General features: G+C 42.8%; 2 protein-coding genes and 1 long non-coding RNA gene across 4 annotated transcripts; 2 read left to right on the forward strand and 1 right to left on the reverse strand.

Annotated features, from left to right (window-relative positions):
* Positions 1 to 326: 326 nt before the first annotated feature.
* Positions 327 to 6,096, forward strand: LOC4339707 (cinnamoyl-CoA reductase-like SNL6). The gene is made up of 5 exons (XM_015785273.3): positions 327 to 738; positions 2,533 to 2,708; positions 5,025 to 5,228; positions 5,364 to 5,517; positions 5,621 to 6,096. Exons 1-5 carry the CDS (start codon positions 480 to 482, stop codon positions 5,965 to 5,967), a joined length of 1,140 nt encoding a protein of 379 aa, XP_015640759.1. The 5' UTR covers positions 327 to 479; the 3' UTR covers positions 5,968 to 6,096.
* Positions 6,097 to 7,131: 1,035 nt separating this feature from the next.
* On the reverse strand, positions 7,132 to 11,397 carry LOC4339708 (polygalacturonase At1g48100). Its single transcript, XM_015785272.3, has 7 exons — positions 10,792 to 11,397; positions 9,580 to 9,711; positions 8,969 to 9,151; positions 8,840 to 8,881; positions 8,540 to 8,747; positions 7,826 to 8,016; positions 7,132 to 7,739 (listed from the first exon to the last, which is right to left on the reverse strand). Exons 1-7 carry the CDS (start codon positions 11,242 to 11,244, stop codon positions 7,344 to 7,346), a joined length of 1,605 nt encoding a protein of 534 aa, XP_015640758.1. The 5' UTR covers positions 11,245 to 11,397; the 3' UTR covers positions 7,132 to 7,343.
* On the forward strand, positions 11,070 to 15,783 carry LOC107281149 (uncharacterized). Of its 2 annotated transcripts, none has more exons than XR_003242429.2 (7): positions 11,070 to 11,218; positions 11,987 to 12,057; positions 12,231 to 12,322; positions 12,461 to 12,720; positions 13,029 to 13,115; positions 13,414 to 13,545; positions 15,208 to 15,783. It is a non-coding gene; the product is annotated as an uncharacterized lncRNA (long non-coding RNA). The 2 variants fall into 2 exon arrangements; XR_010741413.1 differs by having other exon boundaries at positions 15,067 to 15,738.
* The last annotated feature ends 6,156 nt before the right edge of the window (positions 15,784 to 21,939 follow it).

Below are 21,939 nucleotides of genomic sequence, written 5' to 3' on the forward strand. Positions count from 1 at the left end.
GGCATGAAATGGTGAATGTTTCACTTAGGATAAAGCTCCTGTGTCTACATTCTAGGTGAAATATCCATATCATTTTGCGGTGGACCCGTTCGTTGATAATATAGTTTTATAAAATTTCCTAAAACTGTAATTAATTAAATGCTAAGTTTCAAAGTGTGTATATTTAATTTTAACTTAGATCATAAGATATAAAGTTTTGTGAAAAATTGACTTTCTTTTTTTAAAAGAAAAAAGACTTGCGAGTCCAGCCGAGCCGAGCCGAGCTGAAATCCATAGTAGCCACCCTCCGTGGTATATATCCACGTCTCCCTTAAACGCAACCCCTCACCCACCCATCACACACGCAAAACCACCGTCGTATCTATTGCTGTATCAAAGCGGAGACGCCAAGCCAGAGTCGACGATTCGATTAAACAAGGAAGAGGAAGAGGAGAGAGAGAGAGAGATTGGAGTGGCATTAGCGCGAGGGGGAGGCGGGCATGGGGGTGCTGCGGAGCACGCAGAGCATGGAGGCGGAGGTGGAGGAGATGCGCGCCGCGCTAGCGCTCGCGCCGCTCGGCCGCCACGGCGCGTGGAGGTCGGGGGCCGCGGCGAAGCGGGAGGCCGGGGCGGAGGAGGGCGCGGCGCCCGAGGCCCGCACCGTGTGCGTCACCGGCGGGATATCGTTCGTGGGGCTCGCCGTCGTCGACCGCCTCCTCCGGCACGGCTACGCCGTCAGGCTCGCCCTCGAGACGCAAGGTTAGTCATCGCTTGTCTGGCCCGCCCCACCCCGCCCTTAGCAGCAGCAGCAGTTGCGTGTTCGTCGAATGGGGAATTATTGCCGATGAGTTGGATGGTGTTTGCTTCGCATTTGATTTGACATCGGATCATGCCACCCGGGAGTTGGTACCAGTCTCTGTTTGTGAAATCTGTTTTGGTACACCGGCAAAATCGACTGCTTATTTTTAATGCCTGCAAAATGCAATGCAGTTCGATTCACGTACGTCTTCAATTTTAGTCAGAGAAAACAAGTTCAATTTTATTACTAATCCCTTGTCGGGCAGAAGATATCCAGTAATTTAGTCCAAACTTGTACCAATCCGATTTTCAAATTTTATAGTATGCAAAGTACCACTACCAAATTGCAGTAATAAACGAAACTTAGATTAGTTAGTATATTCATTTTGGATCATTTATGCATTAAGTCATTGTCTCTAACCCCTTTGCACCCCTTGTTTTAGTTGGTAAACCTTTGTCTTTTTTTGCTCAAATCGTATTTTGTTTCCGCATGCTTCGGTTCATGCTTGGTGCGTTGTGCTGTGGTGAACCTCACGCGATGAGCGTGTTGCACTTTGAATGCACGCACCAAAGTTCCGTTCCCTTTTTGCTATTCCTTTTTTTACGAGTCGAGGGAGAGAAAATTTTTTGAGTGACTGAACCATTTTGCCATTTTGGCACTTTTTTGTTGGAACCATTTTCAGTGAATTTTTTAGTGACTGAAGCAATTTTTGCTATTTTGGCAAAAAGTCCAATTTTTGTTCCAATTCCTGGAAATTTTTTTGAGTGACTGAACCATTTTGCTATTTTGGCAAAAAGTCCAAGGGAGTGAATGAAATTGCTTTGGTCTCCAATTTTTGTTGTTGTTATTTTTATTTGAGTGACTGAACCGTTTTGCTACTTAATTTGGAATGGGAACTTTTGCCCATTAAGATAATCAACTTCGTTCTTTGCAGTATGGAGAGCATATGACAGTAGTTGATCTCAATTCATTTTGTTTGTCTAGCCACTTCTGGTATTTGGAGGTTCCACGCATGATGTTTGGTATCTCCAGTCCTCTTTATGATGTAAAAAATATTAGGATTGGTAGCATGTTGCATCAAAAATGGTCCGCAACGTATCGCCATATATCACCTTCAGTAATGTATCTTTCACAATCTAACCAGCCAAGTCACTCCCTTTGGAAAACAAGGACCTACTAAGTCATGCGTATTAAAGGAGATGTGACATTTTTCTCCCCTGCTCGCTCACTCCACTTGTGTGACATAGGGTAATTTGGTCGGCGAATAGAGCAGAAGCAAACTTGTCAAAACAAAACAGCACAAATAAACTGCAATTTCCACAGCAGCACACAAATGTATTTGTTTCTAGTGGTGTTTACAGCCTACTTTACCTTGTAATAACTTACAAGGCACACAGGTTACAATCTCCTTTGACAACTATGAACCTTTTTGTTTTGGACAGTGGGAACCTGGGGATTGCATTAGCACAAGGATAAGGTCCTCTCTTCTTTATCAGTATGCTGATAGGTTCACCTCATCTTACAACCTTCTCAAATGGATTGTTTGGATGATTAATCCGACACCAAAAGGACTGCTGATGCACCCCTTCTTGTCCCATAGCTGTTGTCAGTTCAAAACGTGTACCATGCCAATGAATGAGGATGAGAAACCGTGGGCACTAAGTTAGATTGTAATTAATGGTAAACTGAAGTGAATTCTTCTGAATTTTTTTTTCTTTGAAGCTATCTTCTGAAACTTTTCTTTTCTATGGCAGAGGATCTGGACAAGCTGCGAGAGATGGAGATGTTTGGTGAGAACGGCAGGGACGGTGTCTGGACCGTGATGGCAAATGTAATGGACCCAGAGAGCTTGAACCAAGCATTCAATGGTTGTGTTGGTGTCTTCCACACATCATCCCTCATTGATCCAGGGGGCATCTCTGGCTACACGGTGAGTTGCTTGACCTGTGTTAGCGTTCATACAATATGTCAGATAAGTTCCCCTGCTTATTTGGTTCATCTGTGGAACAAGTATGCAATCTTGATAGTGTCATCTCTCCTACATATTAAAATGTATGAGCCACATCCACAAGCATCTTGTCTCTATTCTCTATGAATACAAGAGTGCACAATATGGGATAGGTAGATGTCATACCTCATGAATCAGGCTAACACACAGCATCACAAATCACAATCCTATTAGACTAGTAGGATATAGTTTTTAATTAAATGCATTTATAGTTAGAGTACACTTTATGCTGGTAAATACACAAATCAAAGGTAGGCCATGTGTTCTAGAGCAGTAGTGCTATATAACTGCTGAAATTATTGTTGGCTATTGACATTATGAATTGACCAATCATTTCTTCTCCGTTAATGGGCAAGACTTGAATATCTTTAACTTAAGGATGATAAGAACCAAGTCAGAAACAAAAGTATCTGTTAGCCAAGGCAACTGACTGATCTTTTGGAAAAAATATCAACTTTTTTGTGGGGCGAAAACATTATCAACTTACCATGCTGAAATATCGAAAACCAGAGAAAAGTCATTACTCATTACTGGTCTATATGTCCCACTAACACAATACAAAAGTATACAGAGAGTTTTATAGAACTTAAAATTTGTAATTAGATGCGATGATCCAACTAGGTGTTGCTCTTTAGGGCTACACGAATAAACAGTGCCTCGGACTAGGTGGTAGGTATAGCACCAAATATAAACCCATAAATAAGTAGCATAATGCTTTTAAGCGTGGACCAGTGTTTGAAACTTCAACAAACAAATTGACTGAGAGTGGTACCACGTAATCTTTATTATATCATATATGATGTTGCCATGTACTTTAGGTTCATCTAGATTCTAATCATAGATATGGTGTTTGGTTTATTGGTTCTACTCAGCATATACAGGGAAACATCTTTTAGTTTTTTTCTAATAAAGGGGGAAAATCCAGCTTACATATAAATAACATACAAGAAAAAAAAAGAGTGACTCCCTTAGGGCATCAGAGTATTGTCTGCACAATCAACACAATAGGGAGAAACAGCACAATGACATTGACACAATCCCTACGGATATTGCAAGGAAATTCAGACGTCAGTCAGGAACAGCAAAGAGATTAAACTCAACAACACTTGTACAGTTGTACCCACTACATAGGCAATCGAAGTGTTATAGGAGTCCTGAGTCCATCCTTACGCCTGACATCTTTTAGGTCTATCATACCGTATATACAGTGTGATTTGCACCTGCAGCCTATAACATTCATCCTGTGATGCATATGTTTCGAAGATATGAAAGGCAGCCCATTACTATCTCGGTTGCAGTTGAAAGCTCAGCCACTTGACGAACAGTACGAATGTTTGTTCATCGCTTCTCTCTTTTCTCAGTTGTAGTAACTAACAGCGCACTTGTCAGACTTTTTGGTCAAGACTCAAGAATGACCTGAACAAATCAAATGGTTGGGTGGTCTATTGCCTTGTTCCTTTTGACATTCCCTGCAAAATCCATACTATTTTTGCAACCGCATGTTTCACTATTCCTCCTGTTTGCAAAGCTAATCATACTAGATAAAAAAAAAAACTAACCTTTTCATATATCAGATATACTTTTGCCTTTATTTTACGATAGCTCATTATGAGGACTTAAGAGGCAGCTGTGGTTCTAGAACAATTGCTTTGCTAGATTTTTATTAGAATAGGCTTGCTAGACTTTCCAGTTTTATTATCTATCACAGAAGTAATTTAAAAATTATACTCCCTCCATCCCAAGATAAACCAACTTCGCATGGGATATGACATATCCATAGAGGTTGGTTTATTTTGAGACGGAGTGAGTATGTTGCATGCCATGATTCATTGTTAGTTGGGCAGTCAAAATCCCGTTTTAGTGAGCATGGGGCATTGCCATAGCCTTACCACCAGATGAGCCAACCAAAGAATCCGAAACTGATTGGGCATCTAATGGTTTCAGTGCACTTGCTTATTGACGTGATCCACTGATTCCTCTATGGTCCACTCATGTCAACATACATGTTGTAGTAGTAGTAGTTAAGTTTCTTCAAATATATATTTTTTTGGGCAAGTTGTAATGGGTTCTTTAAGTTTGTTGTAATCTATATTCAAAGCCTGGAACGCTGAAAACCGTATGGTCTTGGCCAGCTTCACAGAAAGAACTCTTGCAATTTCAAGTTTGTGTGATAAAAGAAAATGAGCACCGAATTGAAATGCCTTTGCTTTCCTAACTTGTCCACACCAATTTCAACAGAAACACATGGCGATTCTGGAAGCCAGAGCGGCCGAGCAGGTTGTTGAAGCCTGTGTCAGGACAGAGTCAGTGAGGAAGTGTGTGTTCACCTCATCGCTACTGGCATGCGTGTGGAGGCAAAGCTACCCTCATCACCGTCGTCGCTTCCCCGCCATCATCGACGAGAGCTGTTGGAGCGACGAGAGCTTCTGCCGCGATAACAAGGTGAGAGAGGACAAACCAATCTCGAATTCTCAAATCAATATTGCTGCGTTTAAAATTAAAAGAACATAAGAACAGCTAGGAATCGAAGCAAGCATTCTGAATTTCTAATGGCTGGGTCATGACGAACATTTTCAGCTGTGGTTTGCGCTCGGGAAGACGATGGCGGAGAAGGCGGCGTGGAGGGCAGCACGGGGCAGAGACCTGAAGCTCGTGACGATTTGCCCGGCGCTGGTCACCGGCCCAGGATTCCGCCGGCGAAACTCCACTCCGTCCATCGCCTACCTCAAAGGTCAGTCGATCTCGGCGAACTATACTACTCTCTGAATCAATCCGATCGACCGGAGCTAAGCTCTGACGGACGGCGGCGCGCGGCGGCGAACTGTTCGGTGCAGGAGCGCACGCGATGCTGGCGGAGGGCCTGCTTGCGACGGCGGACGTGGAGAGGGTGGCCGAGGCGCACGTCCGCGTCTACGAGGCGATGAGCGGCGGCGGCGCGGCCGGCGGCCGGTACATCTGCTACGACCACGTCGTCCGGCGCGGCGAGGAGTTCGCCGAGCTGCAGCGGCAGCTCGGCCTCCCGATCACCGGCGTGGCAGCTGCCTCGCGGCCCGGCTACTCCGACGACGGCGACGTCGGCGGCGACGGGCGGTTCGCGCTCTGCAACGGGAAGCTGGCGAGGCTGGTGTCCTCGCGGAGGAGGTGCACCTATGACGTCTACTACCCCGCCTCGTACGACTAAAAATTAAATGAAAGCGTCGAGTTCGTGGGTGTTGCGATTCATCTTGTACAGAATTTTGGTGCGTTAATAAACCTAGCTAGATAGAACTTGTACAGTACAAAACATGAATATGGATAGAAATTAGAAGTAGTAGAAGAGCGATGAGCAAACGCCACAGTGCGGCCGGAAGATTGCGGAGAAAGACAGCGATCTGCAGACCATCCAAAGTCGATGACTCCAACGAGCCAAACCAAAATTTTGTTCGTCACGTCTCGTAGAAAAAGCCAAGAAAGAATCCGAAGATCGGAGATAAGGCCAAAATTTTGTCAAATGATTTTGACCAAGTGTATTTGGATGGAATACTCTCAAAATCAATGGTCTAGTGGTTCAGTTCGTCTTGGGCCTTGAAGAATTGGCAGAGTGGAGATACGTCCGATTTGGGCCGAAAACGCCCTTTCGTGACGGCCCAGTAGAATTCGAGAAATCGTGGCCTCATGGGCCGAGTTAGGTCGCTGCAAAACCGAGACCGTCTCCTTCCTCCGCGCGCGTTGGCGCATTTGGTCGAGCGGCTCACGGGCGCCACTCCTTCGGCGGCGGTCGTGGCGACGACGGCGGAGATTTTGGCCGGACAGCGGCCGTAGCGCAAGGCGTGGAGCGGAGCGGGGCAGTGGCTGGGAGCCTGGGGTCGATCGCGCCTCCGCCATTGCCATCTACTTGAGGACTCCGCCTCCCGCGGCGGCTCCAATGCTCCGTCCCTGTTCCGCACGGGCTTCTGCTACTCCGGCGACAATGACTTCGCAGCCGGTTTGCCTCCTCCCCCGCTCCAATGATTCTACCCTATATTCGCCTTGTGGCTGTTTCTACTACTGTGTTGCTAGAATGGAGGGGATCCCCGATTTCCCCGTAGTCAAATCAAAGGGGTTAGGGATTCGATTGATCCCCCACCTATAGCAATGTCTGAAATTCTGATTAGTGAAGTAGTATATTTTATTATTTCGTTTCTGTTATTTTATCTACCTACTGCGATGAACATGATAATGATTCTGTTTCATCCATCTTAATAGTACTTTTTTTTTGAGAAAGAGAGGAATGGTCCCATTTCATTACCGAAATTGATAGCAGAGTGACTAGTACTACCTCGTATGTATGCATGATGCATCTAGAACAATGCATGAACACTATCCCTTACATTATCAAATTCCTACATTTCACTTCAAGAGGGAAGCTGGTACATGTCCTGATAACCATATACTATCCTTGCATAAACTGTATATATATACACCACACGATGATTGTGCAGAAAGGGGGTCGGAAGAATCACGACGACCACCCTAACCAATGAGGACCAGGAGTATAGTATTTCCTGGATCACAGCATTTCCACTCATTCAGAGAGTTTCAACATAGATCATAATCTGACATCACGTTGTTCCCAGATGGTTTGCCGATCTGCAAGCAGGATATGGGAGGGATGGTGGGGGTGGACAACTCTCCAAAGGCTTGCCAGCAGAATGGGTTGTACAGGTGATACTGTGGCACTATCAGGGGTTTGAGCTGTATTCCAGTAAGAGTGATCTCTGAACAAGGCGAGCTATCACTGCATGCAAAATGGGCAGGCTTGATTGTGAAGGTCCCCCTGATATTCTCGTACTGAACACCTAAAACCGCCACTGCTGATGTTTGGTTTCTGCAAGTTGTTCTGTCACAGTAAAATTGGTCTATTATGATAGGTGTTTGAACTTCTGACACTTGTATGTTTGAGAACCTTATGCCTTGAACCAACCCTGAACCTCCCTGCATAGGAATGTCAGTGTTTTTTAGCTCTGTGTATATGGTGGTCATTGTTGGACTAGTCACATCATCTACCAGATTATGCTTACCTGCCAAGTTTTGATTCTGACACCAGTCATTGTTTTGAACATGTTGACATCTCTTACGGTGACATTGGATACACATGCTTTTGTGTTGTACCTTCCTAGACCACCAATGCTGATCCCATGCCCTGGTCCACAGTTCACATTATGTATGTTTATGTCACTGCAGCCTGTCTGGATGGAAACACAATCATCGCCTGCATCACAGAGAGCAAATATTACTTCAGATACTTGTACTAGTGTTTTTAGCTTTCCCTTAGTCCTGAATCCTGTCGGTTTCTACAAGTGAGCACTGAACAGATCAATTGGCATGTAGTTTATTTATTCTATATGTTACCTAAAGTAATTAATTGGTAGACTTTGTATGTTTCTGTTTGATGCCGATTTCTCCCCACCAAGCCTTGCCAAAATTTGGTAACAGCTTGACCAAACAATGCCAAATTATCAAGAAATGATTTATGGAGCCAAATTGGAATGGAATTTTGTCAATATTATGAAGCCCAATGCTTGTCGTTTCTGGTTAGTGCCATCAAAATTTGGTGGGGGCGAAAGTTTGCAGCTATTGCCATCAAATCAATCAGCACCTTCTTTCTTTATTTTGGCAAAACCTTTTTTTTTGAAAAAAAATAAATCGAGAATGCAGCACTATATTCCTATCTAACATATCACATTTGAAACTATACTGGCTTACTGCTTTGATTGAGTTAATGAGAGCATTACCGCAAGCGAGGTTAGAGTGGTGAATGCTGACTTGTTTGGAATTTTGCAGGTGTATTCCATCAGTGTTGGGACTGTTCTCAGGCGATGAGATGGTCAGGTCATGAACCATTACTCCTTGACAGCTATCAAACTTGAGATGGCACTGTGAGCTGTTAACAATGGTGATACCAGTTACTGTGACATTGGAACTACCATAAAACCTCAATGCCTGCATCAATGTATGTAACCACTGTTTTAATTTGTTCCAGTAGGCAGTTACCAATATGTTCAAGTATACAAATGCAACCAAATTTTGCTTACTGTAGGTTTAATCTGTGGCATCTTCTCCAGCTCCACATTGTACTGTTGGAAAGCATTCAAGGTAAGCAATTAAATTTGTCTACTTTTGACTTGCTATAAGTGTGATTGTTATAGATGATCAGGCCTTACAGCATCAACATCATCATTGTCGTCGTCATTTGGATCTGAATAGGTCCACCATTCTTGCCCCCTACCATTTATGACACCACTTCCTTGAATTGATATTCCACTAAGTTTTGTGAATTCAAGCCATTGAAGCAAACCAGAACCCCACACTCTTGTACTGGTTTGAGCTAAAATAGTTCCATCTAGCTGCAAAATGGAAACACGATATTTAATAACAGCATCTCTACTTCTTCAATTTGTTCTAAAATCTGGATGGGTACACTATAGAAACATTCCTTTTGAGCTCACATCTTTCGACAAACAAAGATACACTCAGTTCCTGATGGTGGTTATAATATGGTTATTAAACACTGCAGGCACTATAATAATATTGGGCCAAAATGAAAAAAAAAAAGCAGCAGTTTTTAGTCAGAAAACTCCCAAGTAAATATCTCAGTTGAGTTGAAACTGATATATATATTGAATTGGTCAAGATTGTAAGGAGTGAAATACTACAACCATGTCATTTGTTGAATAAAGTATTCTGGTATATATGTTTTATTTCAAGCAACGGAAGACACTTATTCCTGTCAATGATATGCCGGAATACACATTAGGACAAGGATTAGAGTTACCTGGAACAGAATGTTTGGTTTGCAGTAAGGCCCAGAAAATGAGATTGGGCCAACGACAAACTCAAGTTCAGATGGTACAAGAACTGTAGATGCCTCCACCTTGCATGCTGCTGCCCATGCTTCTTCAAAAGCCTGAATACATAGACGATAATTAAGTTCAACCTTGTTTGGAAAGAACACTTCACTGATTGAATATGAACCCAAGTATATGCTCAGATAAAGTGTAGTCAGCAGTCTGCTATTTCTTTTAGTCATCGCTAGAACATCTTTGCAGCACGTAACTCCCAGGAGGAGAAAGGAAGCCTTTCTTATTTTAGAAAATACATTCTTATGCTACTGGTTGAATTTTAGGATAATTTTTCAACTGATAACGTGGAGTAATTGAATTCAGTGTTGATTTTCTTGATTCTTTTCAATAACAATTGGACACAGCATGAACTGACAATGGGAATCAATATAGTTCTATACTAAATTCAAGGATAGTTGTATTCTGTGATAATCAGAAAATTGCATTTGTTAGCCCATGACATTTCTGGTACAGTAAAGAAATCCAACAGATACCACAGAAATTTGTACTCTTGTCAACCATTCATCTATATGATACCAATTTTTAATAATTTAACCCCAAATCAATGCAATATCGAGTAGGATTTGTAAAGACATGTTTCTTTTCAGGGTTGCACCCAATCATGTGAGAAAAGAATAATATAAACATAAAATTCAAATCAAGCTTGTTGTGTCATATACAGTTTTTCATGCAAGATTCCTACTCTGAGTAACACATAGTGTAATATTTTCAAAGGCCGGTACGCTTCAAAGTTCCTGTTAAGCTCTTTTTAATTTTTTAAAATAGAATTTCGGCCATCTTATCACTGCAGCATGTTAATGTGAAATGTATTACCAAGGCAAAATAAACATATTCTTATGCTATAAGAATGAATTCTTCACAATTGAGAAGCAATCCCAATGGACTTAGAACTTTCTTTGAAGTTCCAGGAAACGCAGCATGCTATCAGGTATTGCAGTCTGAATTATACATTCTGCACTTGAGCCTAAAGAATGGCTAGCTGATTGTAACTGACAATAGAAACTGAAGCATATCCTAATGTTTTAAAAAACAAATGAGGAACTCTTAACCCAGAATGAATGATGCAGGTGGCACAATTTTTTAAGTTGAAAGCAGAACACTTTGAGAAGCAGTGCGGCAGTTACCTGCGTATCATCTGTAACTCCATCTCCACGGGCCCCAAAATCAACCACATTGAAGACTGTGTTCTGTGATTGGGCTGCTGGTGGCTGTGGTGGCGGCAGCAATGGAGGCAGCGGCGGTGGCGGAGATGGCAATGTATGACCACTTCCACTGCTTGGTGGTGGCATTGTTGGAGCCGGATGTCCTTTGCCCTGGACAGGTCTTTCGCTCGGGTTGACGGGCACATTCGGGCTTGTACTCGGGCTTGGCTGGTATGGATCCTGATTCCCTTTGCCATATTGCTTGTGGGAATTGTTGGTCTTTCCTTTCCCTTTTCTTCGCAGCAGAGTGCTGGAGGATGCTCTGTTTTGCCTCCAGTGCTTGCCACTTCTTGCGTCAGATAAACTGACATTGGAACACAGAACAAGCAAGACAAGGAGAAGCAGGAAGGTGAGACCTTTAATCCCAAGCCCCATCTTTGCTTTTGTAACTTTGTATCTCTCTTGTTCTGAGAGAACAGTGTATGTACGTGTTTGGAAGGAAGATAGGTGGGTGAGGGAGAGGGATAGAGTTTGTGGCTTTGAGGAGGGAAAGAGGGGGTTTAAATAGAGACCTCCATTGTCATCTTTGCTTCCTCAAGGCTGGAGCAGAGAAATCGGAATAAAAGGAGGGCTTTTCTTTGGGACCCCAACTCACGTGCATGCTTGAGAAGCATGAATTGCATTCTTGCAGCTGCACGGAGAATTAAAGGTGTATACTTGTAGTTTGTGCTTTTGTGCATCACCATCACAGTTTTATCCCTTGTGGTTTCCTTTATGGTGTTCTTTTTGTGAGAATCGGTTGGAGTAATCACACGCCCTCATTCCTCAAGGCTTGGCCCTGCCCACTTGCCATAGTTCAGAAAAACTAGACAAGACAGCTTATCTGTACTTATGTACTAACGGTTCACGGGGTAGGGAAGTGGCATGTCTTTGTGCCTACATGGAATCATTTGCCACTAGTTTATTCTTTGGGTAGGGCATGATAAGGCAGCCAGGTGATTAAACTGACAACATGCTTTATATACCAGTTTGTTTACCATTGTCAGGCTATTCTTGTCACAATTTTGTCCCAGACTCCCAGTCATGAGAATTTACCTATATGTGGGTCTTTTTTCATGCATGCTTCTTCTCTAGGAAATAACCCGTGAGTCTCATTAATACAACTACTACTGTTCAGGTATCCACCTCATGATAGACCTCGCTTTGAATCCAATCATGCCCTTTACACGCAGGAACTCCCAAATGCAGGTAATACTATGTACTATGTTGTAACTTTCTTTTACAATTTTCTTAACCATATTTTTTGTGAGGAATTTTCTTAACCATATTATTTTAACAGAATTTATAGAACAATTTTGCTTCTTGAGTGGCTTTACATGTTCGTCATTGCGCGCAACCTCAATTTTTATTATTGCGGGCAGACACTTGAATGGATGGCTGGCTGGCCCCAAGAGTCATGGGATGTGGGAAGCATGCTAAGAAGATCCAACATATCCCTCTTGGCAAGTGGAAGGTACACTTGGCATGACCATTTTCTGATTTTCAGCATACAATGTAATGTGCATTTATAAGCTTATTAGAGTTCGGGTTTTCATCAGGATCACTGGTTTCCTACTGTATGGCTAACCAATTGCCGTTCACATGCTCGCAGGGATTTGTCACGGGAAGGAGTGGCCGGACCAACTGCCGCTACCGGACTAGGGAGAAGGGCCCCCCCCATCCCAAGTTGCCCAACGCCATTACACCCAAACATAAACAAAGCCACCAACCTCTCCTCTCTAGTATGTACCATCCACGTCGCCCTGCTAAATCTCCAATCTCCAATCAATCATCCATTCATCCATGCAACCACCCGGCCGCGCGTGCTGGCACGCATCAGCACCACTCATTTGCCGTCTTCAACTCTCACAAGTAAGTGGATGCGTACGTGCGTGTTCGTGGCTGCCGAATGTGGCAGGTCATCTGCAGAAAAAAAATATCCCTGCATACACCAAAAACACATGTTGCGTTATTGGCTAGCTTGCCACTCCTGCATCGTGTTGCATTGTTTGCTAGCATGCAATTCCTGCAGCGTGCGCCACTACATGCCACTGTCCATGGATTAACATTGGATGGATCCATTAAACTTACACAGGCTTAATGCCTTAGCAGCTTGCATATGTGATAATGTGGCATTTAGCTTACACGGAAACAACATTTGTAACATTGTCATGCTTCAGGTTTTCGCCATTATGTATATGGCCAAGATAGTCGTCACCGGACAGGAGCTGTTAAGCAAGCTTACTGTCAGCAGCTTGGGATGGAAGGTATGAATACTTCTTTCTGCCACATTTTTCCATTCAAGGCCAAAACCGTTAACATCTATAGCAAGTCCTTCCAAAGCTGGACTCGAGCTGACATGGTCATCGTAAGATCACAGCCAATCTGCTGTGTCCTCTGCGTTAGTTGTACCAGTTGCAACAAACCCTTAAACTATGAGTAGTAACTACTACTAGCACCCATAAAATAGCAGCAGTTACGTACCAATAAACATATCTGCATTCAACTTACATAAGTTTTCTTCTGTACCTGAATTGTTTGGACTTGAGTGGATTAACACATCAGGCAGGCAACAGAGGAGGAGGTGTCCTAGCTTTTGTTGGCTCCTGAGACATGCGTGCAGAGGATTGGTGGCTGTTCGTCTCTCGCGTTCACGGGCTGCTGCGTCCTGCCAAATCGGCCCGATTCGCCTGCGCTGTAAGTGTCTGTCTCTTCCCCCTTCTGAACATTATTGAATGAGACACCAGCCGCACATCCAATCCACCATCGTATTATTGCAACGCCCTCGCTGAATTTTCAGTAGTCTATTACTACCTCCATCCTATTGTAAGTGTAACCATGGTTTTCCGCGTCTAACTTTGATCATCCGTCTTATTTGAAATTTTTTTAAAAAAATTAAAAGCATAAGTCACGAGTAAAGTAGTATTCATGTTTTATCATCTCATAACAACGAAAATACTAATTATAAAAAAATTTCAAATAAGACGAACGATCAAAGTTGGACGCAGAAACTTATGGTTGCACTTATAATGAAACGGAGGGAGTACATTACAATCTGCAATTTGCTGGTCGAGTTAGAGATAACACGAGTTTGTTGTCAGTACGGGTAGCAATCTAGCAGAGTCTTGATTGGGATATGCCAACAATTTGCTGATGCGCTGCAAGAGTACACTAGAGCAACGTCCAAGGCCGGCCGGCCGGCCGGCATTAGCCGGCACAGCACGGGCCACGGCCAAAGCTCGTCTCTGGCTTACTCCGGCCAAGTTGCACCGGCGATTCATCGAATCTGCCGCACGGGTGCATGTCGCCGCAGTAGTTCGCTGGTGCCCGTGATAGATGCGGCCGACTGGCCGAGCAGCCAGCTGCCTCCCAAGTTGGTAAGAATTGGTGGGCCGTTATTTTGTTTGGGCTGGATTTGCACGTTGGTGCCGGGCGCATCTCAAATCCTGCATGGGCCAGGCTGTATTATCTGGTAGGCCATGATATGTTCCGGCCTTGTGGCCTTGTGGGACAGATTTTTGGATCAAATTTGTTCACCTGGGTACCTGCTCTTGGTCAAAGTTGGTGGCAGGGCAGCAGCATTTTAACAAATGGGAATGTGCAGACACTGACGGTGGTCCCCACCCAGTAGAACATATATAGGGCCTACTGACCTTACTACTCCAGCTCAACCGTATCTATGGTTCTCTATACCTACTCTCGCATGAAAAACCACGACAGCTGAGCTACCTCGGACGTTGAGCTTCCCTACACTCTACGTACGTACAGTACTCCTATACAGCAAGAGTTCTGCTCCAGTACGTAGAACTCCTATACAACAAGAGTACTGGACCTACGGCTTGTGTAGTGTGTACTCTTCCCTTTGGCACGTACTAGTCGATTACTGTTAGGGTGGGGTACTGCCTACGTGGGCCAATGCCTTCTGGCCACCTAGGAGATGATGTTGACGTGGCGAAGGAGGTTGGGTGTGGGATGACTGGTGGATAAATCGCTACTGCGTGTGGGGCAGTAAGAGCAGGTTCAATAGTATCGCCGGTCGATATCCATGTCCATATCAGCTAACAGTTAATATATTGAGCAAATTATTCAGTACATCACAGCTCTCAAGAAACATTTTTTTTCCTGTGGGACCCAACTGACAAGCATCTTTTATAGCATTCATGTCACTGCGTGTGGACCCATGACCATTTTTAAAAGTTGAAAATTCCTATCTTGCAGGCTTTTCACTTTGAGCTCACGTAGAGTTGGCGATAAAATAGTCGCCCGTTCATATCACCTCTCTTCTTCTCAGTTTTGCTGAGATGGCGGTACTATTGCTGGTTATTGTACCTGTTCTAATGCCGCTTGGCTGGCATGCAGAAAACATCGGTCACTCGGACACCACCAAGGGTCAAGGAAAGGGAGAATCAGCATGTCTCAGTTCTCAAGATGATTTGCAGAGCTCACTGGGATCCTCTGTGCCTGCCAGGATTTTCGTCAAAGAGATGCAAGTGCTAAGTATATCATGGTTATCCCTCTAAGACCAGGTACAATAGAAGATTATTAGCCAGCTGCAAATATATTTTAATAAGATAAAAGACGAGAGAGAAGAGCAGCGGGCTACAGATCTGTAACCAGCTGCAGGCTGCAGCACGGACTTAAAGACGCAATGTGTGCATGACAGGTGCGACCATATATAAATAGTATAGTAAGCAACTATTGTATTAATTGTCTATTAGATCGGCTATAGATGAATTGGAGGTAGTAGTGGGCTATATTATTAAACTTGCTCTAAGAGCGAGTACAATAGCAAGCTATAAGTTAAGCTGTAAGCATATGTGGAGAAGAGAAGAAAGAAGAGAGAAGGAAAGCGGGCTACAGATTTGTAGCCAGCTGCAGCACAGACTCCAATACATTATGTGTGTATGAGATGTGGGATCATATATTAATGGTGTAGAACGAGTATAAATAGCATGCTACAAGTCAGCTGTAAGTACACGTGGAGGAGAGAAGAGAAGAAAGAGAAGTAAAGCGGGCTACAGATTTGTAGCCAAATGTAGCACGGATTCCAATACGTTGTGTGTGTATGAGAGGTGGGAACATATATTAATGATGTGTATATGCTTATAGGTAACTATTGTATGAATGAGCTATTAAATTGACTATAGATGAATGAGCTATTAGATTGGGCAACATATCCTATGCACACAGGCCCTCACGTGTACACACGTGCACACCAACTAAAAAATGTCACCAAAAAATCTAGAAAAAATCATACACATACTTTCAATTGTATTACACCTAGGGTTAAAATCTTAACGTCAAATTCATTATATTTTAGCCGTAACAAAAAAAAACAAAAAATCTGACAGTTTTAAGGTTACAATTTTGTCAGAATTTTATCTTTTTTGTTATTCTCTATGTAAAATGAATTTGAAGATGCGACTTTGCACGTAGATGTAATACTATTGAAAGTATATGTATGAATTTTCCTAGAATTTTTTGTGATAATTTTTAGTTGGTGTACACGGTGTGTACACGTGAGGGCCTGTGTGCATAGGATACGCTCACATTAGATTGGCTATAAATGAATTGGAGCTAGTAGTTAGATATACTATTAAACTTGTTCTAAGAGTAAGGATAATGGTAGAGCTCAATTACTAATATTAGCTCATCTTAAATCTAAATATACAGTAATAGATTAGTTATAAGGTTGGCTACAATTTTCTTCTCTCCTCTCTCTATCTCTTAGAGCAAGTATTGTCTTATAAATGTATATTGTGGTGCAGATTTTAAATCCTATAAATGCTTATATTTATAAGAGTTTTATAAACAAAATGCTTATGTTTTGGAAGAGATGAGTATTTTGGGACGGAGGGAGTATATAAGGAACCAGGAGAATTCCTGCGGGTGAGGTAGACAGAAACAAGAGGAGTACAGAATTTGCATGGGTGAATGTCGTTGTATACCCTAGCAAATAGCAGCAATACATGAGGTAGGGTACAAAGAGGTAACTGCAAACTGCGTACCTCTAACTATCTCAAAAGATGCTCTCCCTGTATATCTCTCGTGCTTACCGCATAAAACCATTCTTAAAGCAATCTCGAGGCCTTTTTAGGCGACAGCCTTTTGAACGACGATCTCCTTGGAACAACCAATTGATAATTGTCCTCTGATGCATTGTAAACAATGTGCTCGCAGTTGTACTACGCTAATCTACTGCTCGTACTTAATCAATTGATGGTTTAGCTGAATGTTTTGTGATCACACGTGCACATCCATGTGAGTTTCAAGTTTGTCTAGTGCGGACTAGAGGTTGGGCTTGATAATGTTGCATTCTCTCCTACTGGAGTATAGTACATTTATAATTTTATTTTCACCGGTTTTTTCACCATCACATTTTAGGAATAGATAGCATAATCATTAATTACAACTTGCGGTTCATGACTCCTAGGGGGTGTTTGGGAACTAGAGACTAAATTTAGTCCCTCTCACAAAAGTACAAGTCCCTATGGTAGGGACTTATGTTTTTGTGAGAGGGACTAAAGTTTAGCCCCACTTTAGTCCCTCCAACTAAACACCACCCTAGAGTCTTGACTTTATACTACGCTATTCTTTGAACTTTCTTTTTTTGTGTAAGGCATTTGAATTGGAAATTTCATACTTTATGAATTTAATCAACTGTTAACCAAGATATAAGTACATTTAATTTGCAGTACAAACTATACCAATAGGTACATACTCCCTCACTCATAAATATTGGTATGCATAAATTAGGAATAAGAGAAAAAAGATTCTCTTCCAGTCATCTTATTGATTAAGTGTTTGTTTACTTTGTTGTCAATTTCAACATTACCAAATTTTAGCAATGCTTTAATTTTTATAAGTTTTGACGTTGTCAAATTTTGATAGTGTTGGATGTAGTTTGATGCCTTTCTAAAATTTGGTAGTGTTTTTGTGAGAACCAAGTTTTGAAACTACTAAAATTTAGTAAAATGATATTGGTAAGGTAATGTTTAGTTTGTTACCCTACCAAAATTTACTAGGATCGAAAGTGATAATAAAATGAACGTACCCTAAATTTTGAGCTTTGAATTGCATGTATACCCCTCTTACACAATTGATTGGCTGAAAATGCTTGACCTCCCGTGCATTGAAATCATTGTCTTGAATGTATTCGGGAACAGATGGGGGTATTCAAATTAGTTTTGCATGATATTGGTTTCAATTATTACTCCTGTACTACTTATTCTATGAAAAGTCCATGTTAACGTTTAATTTTGAAGAAAGTTTTAAAATATGTAGTTCTGTAATAACGTTAGCGTTAAATCTATAATTTTGTGATATAATATCTTTAATTTTTAGTTTTGTGATAGTTTAATCAAAGTATATGTGGTTTTGTGAAGTTTACTCTAAAATTAAAGTTTGTCATACAAAGATATAATCCAAAAGTAGTATAATTTTTTTTTGAAGACTCGGATAGCACTAGAGACTAGAGTCCATGTGTTCATCTAAAACAGACCTCAGGGAGGGGAGGAAGGCAGGAAGCACTGATCTTCTCCGACACATGCTATTCTTTCCATTTGAAGTGTCGGAATCCAGTGCACAAATCAAAGAGCTTTGATCAAGACAGACGATTAGACGAACCCTTGAACGCCATGAAAAAGATTGCGTGAGCTCCCATGCACCACCGCATCCGTATCCAAGCTAGCTAATCCGTGGCCCGGGCCTGCTTTTCCTCGTGAACCTGAGCTATATGCCCCTTTCCGGCTCGTTCTTTGACTCGAGGAGATCGGAAGAAGGAGAAAGATCAATCGATTCGATGGGTATCCGTTGATCATCTGGCCGCCCGCTACTCCTATCTCATTGCATAGTTGCATTGGTGCACGCATACCATACAAATGCATGATTATTCATGGCCACCGATTCGATGCCTGGAGATTCGTGTTATTCCAAAAGGGAAACCGGTCGATGTCCATGAAAAGCAGAGAGCAAGAGAGAGAAATTTTGTGTGTGGATGTGTGTGTGTGTGTGAGAGAGAGAGAGAGGGGTCTTGGACCGACCGGTGCGCACTTTGGACTGGACATTCGAAATGCACAGTTCTCTTCTGCTGCTGCAGCGAAGGCTGAGCAATTCTGCTGCACTAGCTAGCCTTCTGTTCTGTCTCAGATGGCCTTTTGGTTTTCACCCCCCTGCTTCGCGCTAATCCTTGAGCTTGTAGCTCTCGTTTTGCTCCTTTGATCTTTTTCTTCCTTTGATGCTGCTCTGAGTTTTGGGGCAGCCTTCGAGCAAACACAATCATACGGCTACGAAAGTCCTCCTGATGCCTTCAAGGGAATAAAAGATGGCTTTCCTTAGCAATTTAAAATTAAATGTTAGATAAATAAACTACATTTAGTATCTTAAAATCCTGACTACTATCTCCATCCCAAAATATAAAGGATTTTAGCTGGATATGACACATTCTAATACAATAAATCTGGATAGGTAGTCTGTCTAGATTCATTGTACTTGGATATATCACATTCACCCAAAATCATTTATATTTTAAGACGGATAGAATATTATAATCCGAGTTGCACAAAATCATAGTGATTTTAGCACGTGGCAAGTAAAACGGATAATAGGGTAGTTTTGTAAAATTTTAGAACCATAATATTCGGTTACGTGACTTGATAAAATCACTGTGGTTTTGTACAATTTGGATCAATAAAAAACTTAATAAACTAGGATGAAATTTTAAAATCAACTTTAAAATTATATTTTAAAATTCAAATTGTAGTCTTATAACCCGAAAGGCAAACGGTGGACGACTAAAAAATTGAAGGCAGCATATGTCACGAGATTAGCCTGTGATCTCTTCCTCCCTTTCGAAACGAAACTGTGCATTCGTACAGCGGGTGGAATGTGCTACGTACAGGTTCGGTTAAGCAGAAACAGAGAGGGGGCAGTAGTAGTATCATGGAGCGGCGTGCGCGTTAACAAGGTACAGCAGCGTGTGGGTGCATCACGAGCTGTACCCCCCGCTACGTGTTTTTTCTTTCTTTCACGGCGAGACGTGACACTGCTGCTCGTTTTCCCACTGGCGCGACGCAAGCAAAAGTTTCCCAAAGCCGGCGGCCGGAGGCGCAGGGGACCAGGGACATCCAGCCCCGTGCCCGCGCCCGCGCGCCACGCACGAAATCAGCGTGTACCCCCCGGTCCCGTGACGTTACTGGACTAGCAGCAGCGGCAAGGAGTAAATCTGTTGCGATGCCGGTACACGAACACGAACGTACTGGTGGTACGGAGTCTACGGACTGCGTGGTGGTACACGGGACGAGTAATATTCTCATGCATGCTGCTGCTGGTGGTGGCGCGCGATGGATCAATCACGTTGCACGCGCCTCGACGCGACGCCAGCGGATACGTACGTCTTTCCGGTGGCGCGGCAGGGGCAGCGGCAGCAGCAACAATCCGGTGCCGCGAGCGCCTCGTGATCCGCGAGGCAATACAAGTATTCCTTCCCTATACTCGCTCATCACAAGTGGAGGAGGGGAGGCGGGGCAATAGCTGCTGCTGATATCGGAGACTGTTCCGCGGGTCACATGCCGCGGCTTTTGACCGGACGCGTCGTCGTCGTCGTCGTCGTTGTCGATGGTGTGGTGTGTTGTTGATGGGTGATGGGTTTGCGCCGCTGCATGCCAGTGCGAGGCAGAGCGGCAGCGAGCCTGCGACGCTGCGGCTAGTTCCCCCTGCGACGCTGGATCTCCGGTCATGTTAGCATGACGTAGAAGGCGCGGAACAGTCACTAGTCGGGGGTCGTCATTGCCATATATGACGCGCCTGCTCGCTCGATTTCGACGCCTGTTCCAAGGAAGGACCCCGGTCACCAACCCACTCGGGGCCGGGGCATCTTCCTCATCCCCTTGCCTGCATCCATTCGTCATTTGATTCGCTTCTCTGAGGGCACCCACGATAGTTATCTATAGGCTCTTTATAAGAGATATATATCAGCATATTTTTCTACTTGGAAGAGATTAAATGAAAAGAGAGAGCAAAGCTAGCTACTAATCTGTAGATAGTTTATAGAGAAAAACGAGACAATAGATTAGAGAGCTATAGATACCCATATAGATATACTATTAAGGTGGTTTACTATTAATATTGTCTATTACCGACATGTACATGTTTTATAGAGAGCACCTTATTTTACCATTACGGGTGCTCTGAGTATCTACTACTCATACAAAAAAATATATGAATATCTACTATTTTCATCTCATAAAAAAAATAACCTACTAGTGAATGTGAAACATTTTATTAATATAAAAACATATCCAGGTTTATATAGTATTAGAATATATCATATTTGATACTAAGTTGATTTTTATACAACAGAGGAAGTACATATGTCCAGGACTTACCAAATCGTTTGGGATAGGGTTACCGTCACACCACGGTTTGACCGTTACCGCGAGTTATACCCTGGTTTCAAAAATTAAAAAAGGTTATTGCACATCATAACCATGATATATCAGCACGGTTTTGTAAATCCTCTCTCTATCTCTATGGAATACTACTCTTCCAATTTTTCCATTACATCAAAACTTTCCTATACATATAAATTTTCAACTTTTCCATCACATCGTTCCAATTTCAACCAAACTTTTAATTTTGGCGTGAACTAAATGCACCCTCAATCTACTATGGGTCAAGTAGAGACATGCCCTATAAATATCAACATATTTAGAAATACGATAATTACCATATTATAAGAAACTGTAATTTTCACAAGAATACGGTAAATACGGAAACGAACGGTAAAACAGTAAAACTATTTCCGTTTTTATTTTCATATATTTTTTTATCGATTATCATTTTCATATAGCTCGACTGATAGAAAGTCAAAAACGGACCCTCCCTACTTGTACTCCGTACGTTGTAGTACGAGTACACTCCTACGTCTCTCTCTTTCTCCGTGTCTTCGGGCGTGGATGGTGTGCGCTAGCTATAGTAGAGCTCCGGGATAAGTGCGGCGTCGCAGATGGCAGAGACGGGGTGATATCGCAGCGGTCTGCCTCGACCAGTCAGTCCATCTAGTCGAGCCTCAGCCTGAACCTGCCGCCCTGT

This window comes from Oryza sativa, chromosome 5 (genome assembly GCF_034140825.1).
Source record: "Oryza sativa Japonica Group chromosome 5, ASM3414082v1".
In the NCBI taxonomy this organism is placed as follows: domain Eukaryota; kingdom Viridiplantae; phylum Streptophyta; class Magnoliopsida; order Poales; family Poaceae; genus Oryza; species Oryza sativa.